General features: G+C 41.6%; 1 protein-coding gene across 7 annotated transcripts in view; it reads left to right on the top strand.

The window, feature by feature from the left end:
• The window catches only part of CACNB2 (calcium voltage-gated channel auxiliary subunit beta 2), a 195176-nt gene extending 180472 nt beyond the window's left edge, over positions 1-14704 (top strand). For all 7 annotated transcript variants that reach the window (XM_072154205.1, XM_072154201.1, XM_072154206.1 and 4 more), the window contains 5 exons: positions 1782-1891; positions 4829-4980; positions 5574-5669; positions 9962-10147; positions 10510-14704. In XM_072154205.1, coding sequence (XP_072010306.1) covers positions 1782-1891; positions 4829-4980; positions 5574-5669; positions 9962-10147; positions 10510-11001 — 1036 coding nt within the window. In that variant the 3' untranslated portion in view covers positions 11002-14704. The remainder of the gene's footprint in view (positions 1-1781; positions 1892-4828; positions 4981-5573; positions 5670-9961; positions 10148-10509) is intronic.
• The last annotated feature ends 3788 nt before the right edge of the window (positions 14705-18492 follow it).

Raw genomic sequence — 18492 nt, 5'->3', positions numbered from 1 at the left:
ATACACAGTGATTGACAGTGAGTCCTGATTACTCCGCCCACACACAGTGATTGACAGTGAGAGTCCTGATTACTCCACCCACACACAGTGATTGACAGTAAGAGTCCCGATTACTCATCCCACACACAGTGATTGACAGTGAGAGTCCCGATTACTCCGCCCACACACAGTGATTGACAGTGAGAGTCCTGATTACTCGACCCACACATAGTGATTGGCAGTGAGAGTCCTGATTACTCCACCCACACACAGTGATTGACAGTGAGAGTCCTGATTACCCCACCCACAGACAGTGATTGACAGTGAGAGTCCTGATTACTCTGCCCACACACAGTGATTGAAAAAAATGGGGGCTGATAATTCTTGAACCCAGGAACTAGAGGAGTAGAAGAGGTCAGGCGTACAGTTGTCTGACATACAAAGAAGCAAAAGGCAGACAGTGACTGAACAAGACGAGATCTCAGCAGACTGTCGATTTCTAAGTGCAGATGTGCATTAATAAAACGTTATTATCGGAATCACTTCCATTATCAGCGGGAGTAATCTGAAAATAGAACGCGGCCGTCTGTGTAGTTCACATTTGTCAGCGGTCTACAGGTTGTTTACGACCATCTCTAGCCCGCGTTTCATTCGCTAAGGGTAACCGTGGGGGAAATTAAAGTACCCTGCTCTATTTTCGGATTGTTCCCGCTGATAATAGGAACATTTCTGCTAATAACAATATATTAAGGAATTGTGGTTTATGCAATTCCCTAAAGCTTCCTTCAAAGTACCTCCAAAAATAGGATTTCGGATTTTGTTCGGAGTGGAGGCTTATTGAGGTTTTTTTTTTTAAATATCACCTAATTTGGTCACAAACTTTTTTGCTGATCTCTATTGTGGTTGTGGTTATAAATAAACTCCAGTCCCACCACATGGAGGTAGTATAAAAGGGGATGTGTGGATTTGAGAAGAATAATGAAGGCCGGGTCGGAAAAGAGTTTACCAGCTTTGACATTGGCCCACCAGTTGTTTAGAGAAAAAAGTTTCTAAGTGCATTAGGGGTGGGGCTGTGTCTGCTGGTGCACTCATTTTTCACACCTCATGGTATGTGAGTCATTGTGTAAGGGCTAGTGCTGGGTGATACATCAGGTCAAAATGGGTGCATATCCACAGCCTTGGTGCCCTGCTCCTGGTGGTCCTTTTTTCCTGTACTCCTATAAATCCCTTTAAAATGGAACCAGGAAGTCATTGAAAGCATACCTTTATGTGTGTTGTTAGCATAAGGTATAATCCAGCTCTGCAGCTTTTGCAAGGGCTCTGGCCGGGTCTATCAGCCTGAAGAGCTTTCTGCTCTATGCACTGAGCTGCGCCACAGCCCTTCCCCCATGCTATGAGTAGGAACTGTATCAAGATTTTGGTTGGATACTTACTGCAGTCACTCCGAGCAGAGGGGAGGGGCTGTGGATCAGTTCACTACATAGAGTAGAAAGCTCTTCAGACCGAAAGACCTGCCCAGAGCACAAGAGCTACAAACCTGGATAAGAAGTTCACAGTCCTGCTACTTCTTACTACACACACAAAGGTTACACAACTCTCCATGGTCTCTAACTAACACTGTATGCAGTTTATTATGATCACAATTGATGACAGATTTCCTTTAATAATCACCATAGCTTTTATTGATTGATTTTATTGATTGATTTTTTTTTATTGTTACATTATTCTTTATCATTATCAGCCCTGCACTTTTGTGATTATTTTTTTCACTAACTCATCCTATTTAATTTCTTTTCCCCCAGAATATCCATTACTCGGGTCACCGCTGACATCTCGCTTGCCAAACGTTCAGTATTAAATAATCCAAGTAAACATGCAATTATAGAGAGATCCAATACACGATCAAGTCTAGGTAAGTTCTGTTCCGTTTTACTTGTTTGTTGTGTAAAATAATTTTTTAGTTTTTTTAGAGCTTTTCTTCACTGTCTGATTTTCTTCTGTGCAGTCACCAAATATTTGGCAAGATATATCTGTTGTATGTAGTGTAAATGGTAGATATTGGCAAAATTCAGCCCGAAATCTTGAGTAAATTTAATTTGGAATGTGACGTGAAACTTCACTGTGATTTTTTTTTTTTTTTCTATAAAATGCCACTGCCCCCCATTCCATCCGTGCACCTGTAATACCACCCCCCATGTTGCATGAGCTCCTCATAATGGTTGTAGTTGAACTCATTATTCTCTTCATTACTGCCCTCCACGTCAGATGGGTTTGGTACGTACGTAATACACTGTACAGGCGGTCCCCTACTTAAGGACACCCGACTTACAGATGACCCCTAGTTAAAAACGGACCCCTCTGCCCACTGTGACCTCTGATGCTTTACTATAGTCCCAGACTGCAATAATCAGCTGTAAGGAGTCTGTAATAAGGATTTATTGATAATCCTTGGTCCCATTACAGCAAAAAATTTTGAAACTCTGATTGTCACTGAGGCAAAAAAATTTTTTGTCTGGATCTACTATTATAAAATATACAGTTTCGACTTACATACAAATTCAATTTTATGAACAAACCTACGGACCCTATCTTGTATGTAGCCCGGGGACTGCCTGTATTGTGCTTGCAGTGTATTGTTTTCTGTGTGTGAAGTGAGCAACCAATCCAGGCGCAGCTTTCATTTTACCAGAGCAGTAGATGAAAAGAAAGCTTTGCTGTGATTGGTTGCTACGGTGCAACAGAGATAGTGATGATAATTGAGGCCTAGTGTCAACTCTGATGATCCATTTTTAATAATGATGATAATATGATATTATAAAATGGAAAGTCACACTAAATTTGTGTCAAGAGGTTGATATCATGTATAGAGTATACTAGGTACAACTATGGGATGTTGACCAATTTTGTTTGTATTGGACATTACTTTTAGGGGTGGATCCCGACATTGTATCCAAATATCTATTCCCTCTCCAATAACCTCTGTTGGACTCATTGATATGAATGGGGGACACTCCAGGACCCCATTTTTTTATGCTCAGTTTCAGTAATCTCGTGAGGTCTTCTGGTTTTCCGTAAACATTTGATGAGAGGTTATGTTTCATCACTTTAAGGATTACCCTACTACAATGTATTTAGGCTCCATGTCGGTCTCCTATGAGTTTTGCAGTGTTACTTCTGCATGTGCTTGAAAGCTTCTCCTGTGACTGCTGATTTTTAAAAGTTGACTTTATTTTATACCAAGGAATATATGACTGCCTCTAAAAAGTAGTTTACATACTATTTCAGTACGTACCATGTAATCTGAGTTCTTAAAGGGGACTTCATGATAAATATGCCGCACCTCCTGTACTATAACATGCTGCCTGCAGATAGGACACTATGTACAATCTGCTCAGCTTCTCCTGTTCTATAACATGCTACCTGCAGAGAGGAGAATATATACAATCTGCTCAGCTCTTCCTGCTCTATAGCATTCTACCTGCAGATAGGACACTATATATGAGGAAAATATATGAGTCTACTCATATCCACCTGCTCTGTGACATGCTACCTGCAGATAGGACACTATGTACAATCTGCTCAGCTCCTCCTGCTCTATAACATGCTGCCTGCAGATAGGACACTATGTACAATCTGCTCAGCTCCTCCTGCTCTGAAACAGGCCACCGACAGATAGGAAACTATGCACAATCTGCTCAGCTCGTCCTGCTCTATAACATGCTGCCTGCAGATGGAACACTTTGTACAATCTGCTCAGCTCCTCCTGCTCTATAACATGCTGCCGGCAGATGGAACACTATGTACAATCTGCTCAGCTCCTCCTGTTCTATAACATGCTGCCTGCAGATAGGACACTATGTACAATCTGCTTAGCTCCTCCTGCTCTATAACATGCTGCCTGCAGATGGAACACTATGTACAATCTGCTCAGCTCCTCCTGCTCTACAACATGCTGCCTGCAGATAGGTCACTGTGTATAATCTGCTCAGCTCCTCCTGTTCTATAACATGCTGCCTGCAGATAGGACACTATGTACAATCTGCTTAGCTCCTCCTGCTCTATAACATGCTGCCTGCAGATAGGTCACTGTGTATAATCTGCTCAGCTCCTCCTGTTCTATAACATGCTGCCTGCAGATAGGACACTATGTACAATCTGCTCAGCTCCTCCTGTTCTATAACATGCTGCCTGCAGATAGGACATTATCTATATTCAATTTGCCCAGCTCCTCCTGCTCTGTAACATGCTGCCTGCAGATAGTACACTATATACAATCGGCATCATCCAGAAGAACTGTGACCCCTTTAAAGGGGTTCTCCAGTGGCTATAGAGGTAAGTAGAGCACCCGGCGTATGAACAATTGGCTGCTCTATTCACTTGGGGTACAAAGGGGATACAACGGACCCTGTTCTCATAATCCATGGAGGTCCCTTCCCTGAGACTCCCACCAATCAGCAATAAATAGGTGCTAAGCTGTTTAAGCAGCTGATTGGCTAAGAGTTGCTCTCCTACTGTCTTTAAGGCTTTTTTTATTCTTCATTGTCTGTTTTCAGCTATAAAAAAGTTTTCAAAACTTTCATTTAATGTGAACCAGATTTGAAGAAGACAACTTTTTTCACTTTCTTCCTGGGAAATGATCTGTTGTTAGAAATGGAGCTTTAACAGGAATGTAGGGCACATGACTTTGTGTTTCTTACACACTAGCGCCCTCTATTGGAGTTGTGCAGATATGCTTTAAACTTTTTATATTTTTTTTGCATTTGGGCCACATTGAGCTGCGTTCCAATATACGTTACATTTTGTTTTATAAACATGCAACTTTCATTTCATTCTTTTTTTTTATTGGCAGCGGAAGTTCAGAGCGAAATTGAACGGATCTTTGAGCTAGCAAGGACATTACAGCTCGTAGTTTTAGACGCCGACACCATAAACCATCCAACGCAGCTCAGCAAAACCTCTCTAGCCCCCATCATAGTCTATGTCAAGATTTCTTCTCCGAAGGTAAGTGGAATTTTTAAAAAAGATATAATCTATAAGGTCTTCTACCAAAAACTAGATCGCTATGTGTACACAGAATTTAGAGGGGCACAATGCAAAACTTTGGATACATCAATGAACGCCTCCTAGGGGCGGCGGCATGAAAACTTTAGGACTGCTTGGTGGCAAGTAGTTTAGAACTGCGCCTTCGCATTAAGTGTGTGCTCAGCCTCATCAAGGGTATACCAGTAAGAAGTAAGTTACATTATTGATATATTGCATCTTTAAAGGGGAAAACAATTTTATGGGTGGGGAGGGAGATTGCTGAACAGAGCGCCCAGGTCTCTCCAGCACTCCCATTTACTGTCTATGATGGTGCCGGGATAGCTGAGGCAGTTTCTGGTGCTACCATAGTACTGAATGGAGCAGTACCTCCACCTGTCGCTCCATTAAAGGGAACCTGTCATCAGGAAGGTCATTTTTACATTATTCTAGGTTTCAATATCCTCTGGCATGTTGATTTAAAAAATACCTTTGTTGTGATTCTGAATAAATCCACTGAAATATAGTGGATCATTTTTGTATTGTGTTTTTAATGAATATCATTTTTATTAAAGGTTTTACAAAGGCTGATAAAATCCAGAGGAAAATCTCAGGCTAAACATCTAAACGTCCAAATGGTGGCAGCCGACAAACTAGCGCAGTGTCCTCCGGTAAGTCGTGTTCTCTGTCTCTATTGTTTAGATGTTGATCGATGTTGATCCTTTCACCAAAAAAAACAATAGTGCTATCGGTTGTTTCATCTTTGGCTGGAAGAAGAAATCCAACTCCACCGTGTAAGAATAAGCCCCTCCTCTGCACTAAGCTCCTCCCATCCGTACTAACAAAAACACTTTTTAAAACAAAATTTCTAAAATATTGCTTGTTTGAGGAGCCTGTGGACATCTAGGTAAACTTCTAAATATCTTTAACTTTAGATGTATCAACATTGAATACCTGATCTTATGACTTTGGGGGCATCTATAGTTGGACCCCAATAATCTGCAACTCGTCCATGTTTTCTTCATGGGTTTTCACTAAAGTGTCTTTGCTGACCCCATTATATATATGGACATTTATCCCGATGGGGCCAAAATGATGTCTTTTTAACATCATCCGTTTGAAAAAACCTCTGCAAACCCCTGTGTGCAACCCAACTGGCAATCCAACTAAAAAACGGCTCGTATAGGGTGGACAATAGAATGCCACCGTATATGTATATTTCTTGAGGTCCCATAGACTTCTATTGAGATGAGGTAGCGTAAAAACGTCCAAAAATATGACAGGTTCTTTCTCTTACATTGCAGTTTTGCTTCATGTTCACGGTATGGTGAGAAATACAGTGATCATATAAGTCGCCGTATTTCCCATTAAAGTCAACGTGGTAATTTTACGTGGGAAAAAAAAATGATTGTGGGCCATTTTCTAAAATGTAATGTAATCTCCAAATTTAAAGTGAACCTGTCAGTTAAACTAACTCACACTAACTCAATATATCTTACAGCAGTACAAATATCCCTATATTGTTCCTCCCCATGCTTGTAAAGTTCCACAGTCTGCTATGTATATTCTTGTTCTTCCAGTTCAGCCACAACTCCAGCTTCCTAATTGAAAAGGAGCAAGCTGACTTTTTAGCCAAGTCACCGTAAATATCTCGGCTCAGCTAACGCATTCCCCCTTACTTCAGGAATGAAAGAGATGTTGGCTGTGTGTGATTCGGCTCCCTCATCCCCATCCCTCAGGAATTCTTTTCAGTCGATCAGTGTCTGTCTAATACCTGAGGTGGGGGGGGATGAGATAGCTGAGCCGTGTCTCGGCTGAAAAGAAAACACACCCCTTGTCGATCAGGAAGCTGGAGGAGCAGCTGAGCTAGAAGAACATGAATATGCCGGACTCAATGATTGGACTCACATGGGGTCATTTGCATAGATGGTGAGTCAACTTAACGAACAGACTGTGGAGCTTTACAGGCATGGAGAGGAACAATATGGGGATAGTTGTAGTGCTGTATTTTCAAAGATATGTTTAGTTATTGTGGATTTTTTTTAACTAACAGGTTCCCTTTAACATTGGTGGTCTTCCCTTTTGATCTGTAGTGACACCCATAGACAAGTGGATGTGTCTGGTACTTCAGCCTAGTGGTAACCTCTTCATCTGCAGACATTAGCAGGAGTTCAGGACCTGTGATGCCTAGTTTACAGTTAGCATCTGAGACATCCCTCCATCTTCAGAAAGCTCAGATAAAGTGTACATGTACATTCCCTGTCACAAAAGCAATTAACATCAGAGGTCAATGGTACGAGGGGGCCAGCCGGCACCACATATTCCACCATGCAAAATAAGGTCTTCAAGTTCAACTGAGTTCCCTGTTTCTGAGATCCATCCTTGAAAAAGCAATTTAGAAACCAGATTCATTTAGCAATGGGGATTCTACTTTGTAATTGTCCTTATGTCTCAGTCTCATCTTCATCCCCTGCGAATTGATAGGGTACAGACTCATGAATAATTCATCATCAAGCTGCCTAGTGTCGCTGTGTGCCGGGGGCAGGTTCTCCATGTACCAGCCGTCCGGTATAAGATTATATAGTGATAAGCAAATCAATAACAATCAATCATACAATGGCCGACTGGTACAAGGGGAACTTTTTTCATCTCTTTCTTTACATTAGAGGAAGCAATAAATCCAGGTCTGATATTGATATTCAGGTTTTTATGGATTGTCAAGGATCATTACTTGTAAGTGGCCACACACATCAGGATAAAAGTGGATGATTTAGACTAGAACAATCATACATCAGTCAGGTTAGTGGAGGAACAGAATTGCTCTTCAAAAAAAAAACACATTAGGTTGGAAAATTGGTGGGGTCATGCTGGAAGCTTTTGACTGAGCATTTGATCATTTTGCATAGACCTGCCCAAAAGAGTTATGGAGGAAGTGCAGCTCTGCGGATTAAGGCAAATAGTCAGTGTACACAAGCCACAAATGGGTGGTTTAACGTGAAATCATTGAGCTTTGTTACTACCAACTGCACATTGACCGGTAATTTTCTGTTGCCACTGGACATTGGGTGACTTAAAGGACATCTGCCACCAGATGAGCGGTGGTAGACTCTCCTAATAAGGCTTCACATGACCTCTAGAGGATGATGGGGCACCTTTTCACTAAATTCAGCTCCTCTGGTGTTCCAAGAAAAGAAGTTTATTAAAATATGTAAATTAGCCTGAGGTGCTCCGGCACACATCACCAGAGCACCTCATGGCTCCGCCACACCGTAATTATGCACCCCCATCCCATTTGTATTCACCCCTCCGTCCCTCCCTTGTCTTTGCAGACAGCCTGTGACGTCAGCCGGCTTTCTGCAAATCTTGCGCATGCACGAGAACTTGTTCCTTGCGCAGCCACACTAGTACGGTAAGCTGCGGCTGTGCAAGGAACGAGATCTCGTGCAAGCGCAAGATTTGCAGAAAGCCAACTGATGTCAAAGGTTGTCTGCGAAGACAAGGGAGGGACTGAGGGGTGAATACAAATGGGGGTGTGTGTGCGTAATCACGGAGTGGCGGAGCCTAGAGGCGCTCAGGTGATGTGCGCCTCAGGCTTATTTACATATTTAAAGTTGAAAGTTCTTTTCTCGGAGCACCGGAGGAGCAGAATTGATTGAAAATGTGTCCCATTATCCCCTAGAGGTAACGAGCAGCCTTATTTGGAGAGTCTACTTTTAAAATGTAACTAAGATTTTAACCAAACAGCATGAGCCGATGCAGATAATAATAGAATACTTTGTAATTTACTTTATTAAAGAAGAATATTTCCTGTTCTTAGTAGTGTGGATAAATCAGCTTTCCTTCTGGAATCAGACTGATAGATGAGGAGAAGCTGATAAGGTTTCTAAAGACTTAACTCCTTATAGTCATTGGAAAATCTTATCCCCTTGTACAAAGTAGAACGAAATAGCATTTTAGCCAAAAACCCTCAAATGTATATGACCACCTTAAAGGATTCTTGCAGGCTAAAATTCTTAATGACTTATCGTAAAGGTGCTATCAGTTTCTGCAGTGGTGTCCACTATTTTGCTTAAATAACTAATGCTGCAATTTTTTTCTGGCAAATATGAGTCTGTGACGAATGCTGTAAATGCAAAAAAAAAAATTAACAGGCCGTGCTACAAAATAATATCATAATGAAGTATAAGTAGGTTTTTAGACTAAGGGTAAATGGTAATGTTTTGATGTCAGCTTTGGAGCTAGACAATAGGGCACATTTACTAAGGGTCCGTCAGACACATTTTCGTCGGGTTTCCCGACGATTTCCGTCGCCACATAAATCGGGGGTCAGGCCGTCGGACGACCCGACTGATTCGGACAAACCACGAAATTTAAAAAAAGAATTCAATCGCAAGATCAAGCACTCACATGCACCAGGAAGAAGCAGGTGAACTTCGTCGGACTTTAGAGCGGAAGCGACGGATGCAGGAACTCGGGTGCACGAGCTTAGTGAATCGTGGCAGACCCGAATCCTCGTTGGACAACGCACCGTGGGATCGTGACAGGACCGGGTAAGTAAATCTGCCCCAATGTGTCATAGATAATGTTGGAGATCCACAATGTTTACCCTAAAATTAAATGTTCCCCGCCACATGTTGTAGAATTCAAAGCGTATCCTGTATATCCAGGATCTACTGATGTTACCGGACTAGGACTGACACTTTGGCCAATGTTGGACTGCCCTACCAAAGAGGATCCACCAGTGGGATGATTTGATGGCCATCGCTTTTTATTAGGGTTTATTTCTCATGGGTTAAATAACAAATTCTGTATATTTTTGTGTACTTTAGAGTGTAAAATCTACATGTTCTTCATAAATTGAGTTAAAGACCTCAGAATGATGGCCTTCGGTGGAGACATACATGGCCGTCTGAGATGTGCACTGAATGATTTGTCTACTTACAGTATCCAACTTGTTGTTTAGGAAATGTTTGATGTCATCTTGGATGAAAACCAACTAGAAGATGCCTGTGAACATCTAGCGGACTACCTAGAGGCTTACTGGAAAGCCACCCATCCCCCCAGCAGCAACCCGCCAAATGCACTCTTATCTCGGACATTAACTACAGCGACGCTTCCTGCAACTCCCTCTTCAGTCTCAAACGCACAGGTAAGTGGGGTTTTCTGCAGGGAAGACATAAATGTGTCATAATTTCTATTATCCCCTCACCCAAAAAAATTGCCCATATGGTTTTCCTTGGCAATGGAGTACATGAACGTTGCTAGGGAAAATCTCTACAATACAGTAAAAATAATGTCTCTAATATTGTTATGGCTGGGCCAGAAGTGGTCTTGGTGATGTCACGGAGCAGGGTAACTACACCTTATTTTTTACTGACTGTTTGCACCGGCGAATCTTATCAATAATTCTTGGAAATCCCCTGTCATCTGGTTTATGGTTGGAAGGGCTCTGAAAATATATGGTCACAATATTTTTGACTAACCCATACTGTATCCCTAATACATTATCAGGGCTCCCAAGAAGAACAGAAGAACGACCCTCCAGCACCTGAGAAAAGGGCGTCCATAGAAGAGGATGCACCTCCTGAAGAAAAAGTGACAAGAAAGTCTCAGCACCGATCTTCCTCCTCCGCGCAGCACCACAATCATCGAAGTGGGGTAAGCAGAGGCCTCTCCAGACAGGAGACGTTTGACAACGAGACCCGAGACACCAGAGACTCCGTTTACCTAGAGCCAAAGGATGATTACTCTTCCGAGCACGCTGATCCTCAGGAATCCCACCGGGATCACAATCATAGAGACGAATCCCATGGAGGTAGTGACCATAGACACCGAGAGTCTCGACATCGGACAAACGATCAGGACAGGGACCAGGACCACAACGAATGCAACAAACCCCGCAGTCGCCACAAATCGAGAGAACGATATAGCGAAAGGGACGGAGAGGTTTCCAGGAAACGCAACGATAACGAGTGGAATCGGGAAGTTTACATCCGTCAGTAACTCTAGACAGCTTTCTATGTCTTGACTTATTTTTTCAATCTTCTTCTATACAACCCCCCCTACAACTCGTTGGAACCCCCGTTGTGAGACACATAACGCCCCTTCTGTATTTTCTATGTTTTTTTTCTACTATTTTTGCTTTTTCTTTTCGACTATTGCCGAAACGGCGCCAGCTTGGGATCTTCTTTTTACTCTTTTCGAATCCGATTTGCCATGGTTCCTCTACAGATCTGTTACCAAACCATGTGTTTAGCCGTTTTCCGTGACAACCACTTGAATGCTGTACGTTGCCATCAAGATATTGTTGCTGTTCTAAAGCAAGTGATGATGTTTTGTAACCTTCTATTTTTAGAAAAAAAAAAAAAAAACTATTTCGGGCATAAAAATGGTGATTTCACTTTTATTTTTTTTCCCCTTCCATACGTGTTCCACTTTTGCACTGTTAGATCTCTATATTAATAATATGTCGTGGCTGCAAAAGTGATATCAGACTTGTGAAGAGACTACTAAAACATTGCATTTATTTTTGTATTTTTTGGAATGCACCCACCTACTTTGAATGTTGATTTCAAAGCCACTATTTATTTTATATTTTATGTTTTTTTTGGGGGGGGGCGGAGTTTCGTTCTCCCGTCGTCCACATTTGAGAGTTAAATATTGCCTTATACTCACAATGTATCAGATGAATTTTCTATGTGATGTTTCGCTATGTTGGTTATGTTTTTGTTGTTTTTTTTTTTTAGCCCTGCATGGTTAATCGTTTGACTGTACGGCGTTGTACGTTTTTTTTTTTACATCATGCTTTAATAGTCAGTGACTGGAATTAGCATGGAGACGTAACAGTTAGGACTCTTTCAATTGATCGATAGGTAGAATTATGAATCCGCCGCTTTACTGGATTTTCACAGGAAAATGGTGGATTTGTCGATAGTCATGATTTTAATATTATCTGTATGTAATTTATTCTTTTTTTGCAGAACCGCTATTATAAAGGGGTACCTCTGAAGGCAAATGCAGGCATACAAATGGAATGATACCTGAAATTAGTTTTCCTATGCGTCTCTCAATGTGGCAAAAAATTCCTTATGAAATGTTAAAAATGGTTTTATGGGCTTGAAATATTGATACACATAGGTCATTAATATGAGATTCCAACCCATAGATCAGCTTTTCTCTGTGGAAAAGGAAGTAGACAGCTCCATTTCCTGTGTAGTGGCTGAACAGGAAGTAGACAGCTCCATTTCCTGTGTAGTGGCTGAACAGGAAGTAGACAGCTCCATTTCCTGGGTAGTGGCTGAACAGGAAGTAGACAGCGCCATTTCATGTGTAGTGGCTAAACCAAGTCACTGCAGCTCTGCTCCCATACAATGAATGGAATCTGATCTGCAGCAACCTGGTCTGACCACTTCAAAAACAATAGCGTTATCTGCTTTTGGTTTAATTCTTTGCTGAAACAGCTGATCTGTTGGAGAACTGGATGCAGAACAGCCAGCAATCTGAAGATCTATTTTATGAATATGTCATCAATATTATTAGCCTGGAAAACCCCTTTAGTATTCAAACTTATGTTCTTGTTGTCGATAACAGCGCCACCCTTGTTTATGGATTGCGTCTGGTATTGCAGTTCAGCCCTATTCACTTGAAATAATATGAGCTGCAATACCAGGCACCACCCATAGAAAAGAGCGGCGCTGTTTATTAAAAATCTTTTGTAATTCTGGATATGTTGGGGGATAGGGATCTGTTTGCATTATTTGCAGAAAACCAGTTTGGAGTGGATTTTACTTGCAGCAAAAAAAATATATATTTTTAGATAATTTGGGGTAAGGGCTTGATATTCTGCAGTTGGGTCCTTACTATTTTAAAAGTCTCAGGAGATGTGGTATATAAGAGATATATAGTAGATTTATTATTAAATATATGATGAAAGGAAACAGAAAGGCAGCCATTGGCTCCTGGCATACAATGGAGGCGGTCATTAACAGGGGTTAAACATATTGAAGTCACTCCCAGGTTCTGTTCCCCAAGAGACATCATCATTCTAGCCAGCAGAGTCTTTTTTGCCGATATGGTCCGAAATCCTGGCAAATTGAGACTTTCCCAGTCTAAAGGAGACAGCGTATGCTCAAATCTAAATCTGGTTGCTCGTGGGTGGGGTTAGGCCAGCCCAGGAGGTTGGACTTAAAATACCTGCCTACAAAGATCATCTGTTGCTCTGGAGGACCAGTAAACCTGTACGTTACAAAAACAGGCCCTGATTAGAATAGGCATCTTGTAGTAATTCATTCTTCCTCTGGGGGAGCTGTAGGGAAATTAAACAAACTTGCAGTTAGATTTCCTCCACAGATTATAACCGATTGCAGGATGCCCCGACACCAGATGATGAAACTACAAGTCCCGGCACAGAGTTGTAAACATACATAGGGTTGTAGTCTTGAGTTGGAGGTGTAAAATAAGATCACCTACCACCAGCTTGACTCACCTTTTCCTACTGTTTCAGTCGAGTCTTTCCTGATCACTTTGGGCCAATCACTGGTCTTATCAGTTACAAGTGCATAGATGTCATCACTGTGACCACTAAGGCTGGTGAATAGCCCAAAGGGGTCTTGGGAGCTGTACATGGTAGGGGGGTACAGAAGTAGTAAACACTAACTGCTCTTGGAGCTTCTACTTGTCCACGATGACATAGGAAGGCCCCCAAAGAGATAGTGGTGTACATGGTAGGGGCTACAGAAGTGGTAAACACTACCTGCTCCTGGAGCTTCTAGGTGTCCTGCATGACATAGGAAGACCCCCGAAAGCGGTAATGGGAACTTTACATGGCAGGGGATACAGAAGTAGTAGGCAGCATATCGTACAGGGCTGCCCTGGAATCAATCACCTGGGGTAAATGAGTTTTTATGTTTTTAAACTCACATCTGTCCCATGGATGCCATGCTTTTAAACCAAGCACAATTATATGCTGGGGTGTCCCCCCCATGAAACAGTTCAGTTCTTCTTTTTCCTGTTAGTTACTTTTTTTTAGAGTAACGTCTTTTGAAATTATGCAAATTAGCCTCAGGGGCTCCTGGCTACATCATAGAAGCTTATTCTGGTTCCGTCACTTCTTCATTCGGCTTGTCTCTGCCTCCTCCTAATGGAGTTGTGAGTAATTGGCAGATGCTGGAGCCAGAAGGTGTTTATGTGATGTGAGCAGGAGCCCCTGAGGATCATTTGCATATTTTAAAGAGAGGTTTTTCTCAAAAACTAAGCACCTAGAAGCAAAAAATAAGAATGGATCTTGGTTGAGGAAGCACACCCCAGCATGTAAGTGTGCTTCGTTTAGAAGCACTCCACCCATGTGGTAGTTTCCCTTTAATAATTTAAAGGGCCACAAATGTACAAGATGGCTCCCTCCATTGTATACCAGCAGTAAGGTTCTATATGGATCCCTCGACGGTAACCCCTCAATATTTAATAAATTGCTCAGAGTTCATAAATATACCTGTAAATATCGACAAAATATCTATATTTATATTTGTAATATTTAAGAGAAAATATTAGACTGAAATCTACACTTGCACCAGTGAGTATTATCATTGCCAAGCAGCATTTTCCTCGATACCGCTCATTCTAAAAGTCCTGAAATCTTATTGGGTAAATGAAGACGATAAAACAGTTTTTGGTAAAAATGTTTTTTTTTTTGTGATTTTTTTTTTTTTTTTTCAATCTAAGCTTTGTTGAATACTGTATATGCATATTTGTGGGAAGTCTCTTTATTTTCATGAATCAGATTTGTAAGCGTTTGTACATACTTCAGGACGGCCTTTGTACATATTGGACTGTAGGTTTCCGTAGACATGTCGGACTGTTAATTGGATTTATTTATTATGCTATATTACAAATGGTGGCTGTGAAAAAAACCCACATGTTATTCTTAACATGTAGACATCTACAACAAACAAGAGAATGATGTTCCAATAAATCGAGTGGGGTTTTTATTTTCCTATTTAAAAAATAAAAAACTTATAGGAAACCTACCATTTGATTTGATGCCTTATGAAGCAAACATACCTTGAGAATGCTGTAGCTACACTGATGCAGGATCATATCTTGGTTAATCCCTGAGCTGAGTGGTTTTGCTGATAAAACAGATATAACATTATGATAATGAAGCTCTGTTGCTTCTATGACTGCTTCAGCGCTTCTCCCAGCATGTGAGTTATTCTTTGCAGGAGAGGATGATGTAATCACTGTTCTCCCTGCCAGACAGAATAATCAAATGCTGCACCAACCCCCAGCTGCTGTGTATGAGTGATCCAGCTCAGGTTGATTAGTCCCGTGTGTAATGTGTTTATATAGGCAGCCAGCCTGACCCAGCTTTCCCAAGGTCCTGAATGTTATAATTGTTTTTTCAGCAAAACCACTCAGCTCAGGGATTAACAAAGATATGATCCTGCATCAGTGTAACTACAGCATTCTCAAGGTATGTTTCCTTCATAATGCATCAAATCAAATGGAAGGTTTCCTTTAAGTCTGGCATTGGAAAATCTGACAACATGGTCTCTGAATGGAATTTTTTGTGGTTTCTTTGTTTATTTTGTTATTTTTCTAATAGTAATCCAATTATCCAAAGTAGCTGATAATATGGTCGCTATAAGGTCCCAGTTATGGCAGATTCAAAACTTTGTGTGAATCACTAGTCCACTGTATGTCCATACGATTTATGGACTCTTACTCATAGACCCAGGCACCGGGACTGTGGTAATGTGGCTGCCTTCTTCTAAAATCAGCTTTCAAAATTTTGCTAATGAGGGGGTGTTTCCAGAACACATTCATATATATTACACACACTTTTAGTACATGAAAGCTGCACAGGAAAGCTTGAGACAAGGCATAACCCCAGCAGATCAGTTCTCCTGCTTCCTGTGTACACAACTCAGCACCCTCCCCCATCCTCTTCCTCTGACTACAGAGCTGTATTACTGTAAATACAGCAGCTTTCCCTGCTGTGTACAAAAGACACTGTGCTGAAGAACAGCTGAAGGAGACTGTAAGGAGCTTGATCACACATTTCTCAAAACCTCTAACTGCCGCCCCCCTGAAAGTGCTCTGCAGTGCCGCCTGAGGCCAATGTCTCAAATGTCCTCATGGTAAATACGACACTGGATTTATTTTATAATATGGTTAAACTGGTTTGATTAAATATAGAAAAAATGATTATGACTATGTCCCTCACCAGGCTAAAATGGTACAGTCTCCAACTACTTACTTGATGCTGTGCTGAGGCATTATGGGATTGATAATGGGCAGCACAGAGATTGAGATGATGGCTGATTAAAGCAGACAGAGGGCAGGGAAATGAAATGTGTGTAATATACACAGCAATCAGGTAACGAGCACAGAGGTGGAATTTATTTGCTTTTTATTTTGCTTTAACCCTGTTACAGTTTTGTTTGTACGGCTGAAATATATGACATCATTTCATTGAAATTCATGTGAATAATGTGAAGTGAAACCTTTCTGGTAGCTAAAAGCCTGAATCTAGCAAGGCGGGTCCTCCATGACAGGAGCCCTCAAACCAGCCGTAATCTTATTCCACTAATGCAATGTCTGTCCTTTATTTTATCCATCATATCTGGAAGCAATTAATGTAGCAAGGACTTCACCACCTTGTGCTGTCTGACTGTTTATGGCGACTCTGCCCTTCATACGCTCATTTCCATCTCCTGAAACACAACATTATTTTGTGGGTAGACTTGTACGTAGCATCTATCTAGTTACCATGTCCAGCCAAAGAGGATTCACTTTGAATCAGCCAGATATTAAAGGGAACCTGTCATCAGGAACAAATACAGATTTGATAAATGCTTTTATAGGCAATCTTCATGGTCCCAGTAAGATATTAGAAAAGTTTACCTGGTTCCCTGGCAGCAACCTCCAGTGAGTCACATGGGCGTCGCCTTCAAAGGCTCGAGTCCTCACCCCTCCTCCTCTGACTACATGAGCTGACCACAGCAATCAAATCTCGCGCTTGTGCAGTCAGCTCCTGCACACGGAGCAGTGAAGTTTGGTCACCCATGCGTCACTTACCTCATCTGGATGCAAGGAAGTGAGCGGATATGCAACTCTCTATGGAGTTTGTGTAGCACCGGTGCCTCACTGTCTAGCCCCATGTCATCCCCATGAACATGACAAATAAAAGGAGCTGACTGAGCAAGCGCAAGATTTTCTTCCTGTTGTCCGCACGAGGCGCCATGGGTAGGGAGCAGTAGGAAGGGGGGGGGGGGATGAGTGAGGAGGAGGGAGGATGACTCAAGGAAACAGGGACTTGGGCCGTTGAAGCTGACGGTCCCGTATCATGCAGGAGGTTGCGGGCAGATAGGCAGGTAAACTTTGATATACTTTTATATCTTTCTGGGACCATAAAGGTCGTCTATAAAAGCATTTATCAAATCTATATTACAATGACTGTTGTAACCAGTCATCAGCTAAAAATGTTATTCCTGATAACAGGTTCCCTTTAAAAAAAAAAAAAAAAATTCAAAAAAGAATCTACATCATCTTGACATGATCAAACCTTGATAGAGCCTTGATTGTGGGACCCCAACAGTCAGACACATATTTTTTTACCATGTTATATACTAACCATTCTCTACTTAGCTGTTGTTATTAAGGGGTTAACCAAAAAAAAAAGTTTTCATCTCCCTTTTTTTTATTCAATGGGTTATAGTGACCTCTGTAAAGTGATCTTGGTGATGCAGAGGAATAAATCTGAGGAATTAGGCTGCGGCGCTCTCATTTGCAGGGCAGGGTAATTACACATGGACTCGGAGTTCTGCCTAAATGATCTCCACATTGAAATGAATGAGATGAATTATGATGCATTATTGGTGCGTATGTACAGGATGTTATTAGGGGAAGGGAAGGTGACTTTGTCATCCCGCATCCTCCTATCTGCTCCTGACTCCGTATATCCATCACACCATGTCCTTCCAATATTACATATGAACCATTGCTGCCAGCTATTCCCTCTGCTAAAAGGAAATCCACCATCAAAATCCATCATAATAAACTGTGGAAATCTTCTCATATTTGTTATCCTCCTTCCTTCTAAAATCAACAGTTATGCTAATAAGCCAGAAGGGCTCAGAAATGGGGTGATACCAGAGCCCCTCCATGTTGTAGCTTCATAAGCTGTTACACAGGAGCACTTCCCCCCTCCCACTGTATGAGATTACATCAGGTAGAGGGAAAGGGAGGTAGTTTACCAGCTTGTGAAGCTATATATAGCACAGTGGGGCTCTGGTAACGCCCCCAGGAGTGCTTCCGGCTCATTAGCATAATTTTAAAAGTTGATTTTACCGCATTGCCTGGATTAAGGAGGAAGTGTCTCTGATTTATCATGTTTAAAAGGTTATTCCAGTTATTTCAAGTTATCACCTATTGATAGGATAGGTGATAAATTGCTAATCAGGGGGGGGTCTGACCCTTGGGACCCAAAGCTGCCAT

This window comes from Engystomops pustulosus, chromosome 5, assembly GCF_040894005.1.
Source record: "Engystomops pustulosus chromosome 5, aEngPut4.maternal, whole genome shotgun sequence".
Lineage (NCBI taxonomy): Eukaryota > Metazoa > Chordata > Amphibia > Anura > Leptodactylidae > Engystomops > Engystomops pustulosus.
Note: the sequence above shows the minus strand (reverse complement) of the source record. Positions and strands in the feature narration are given on the sequence as shown.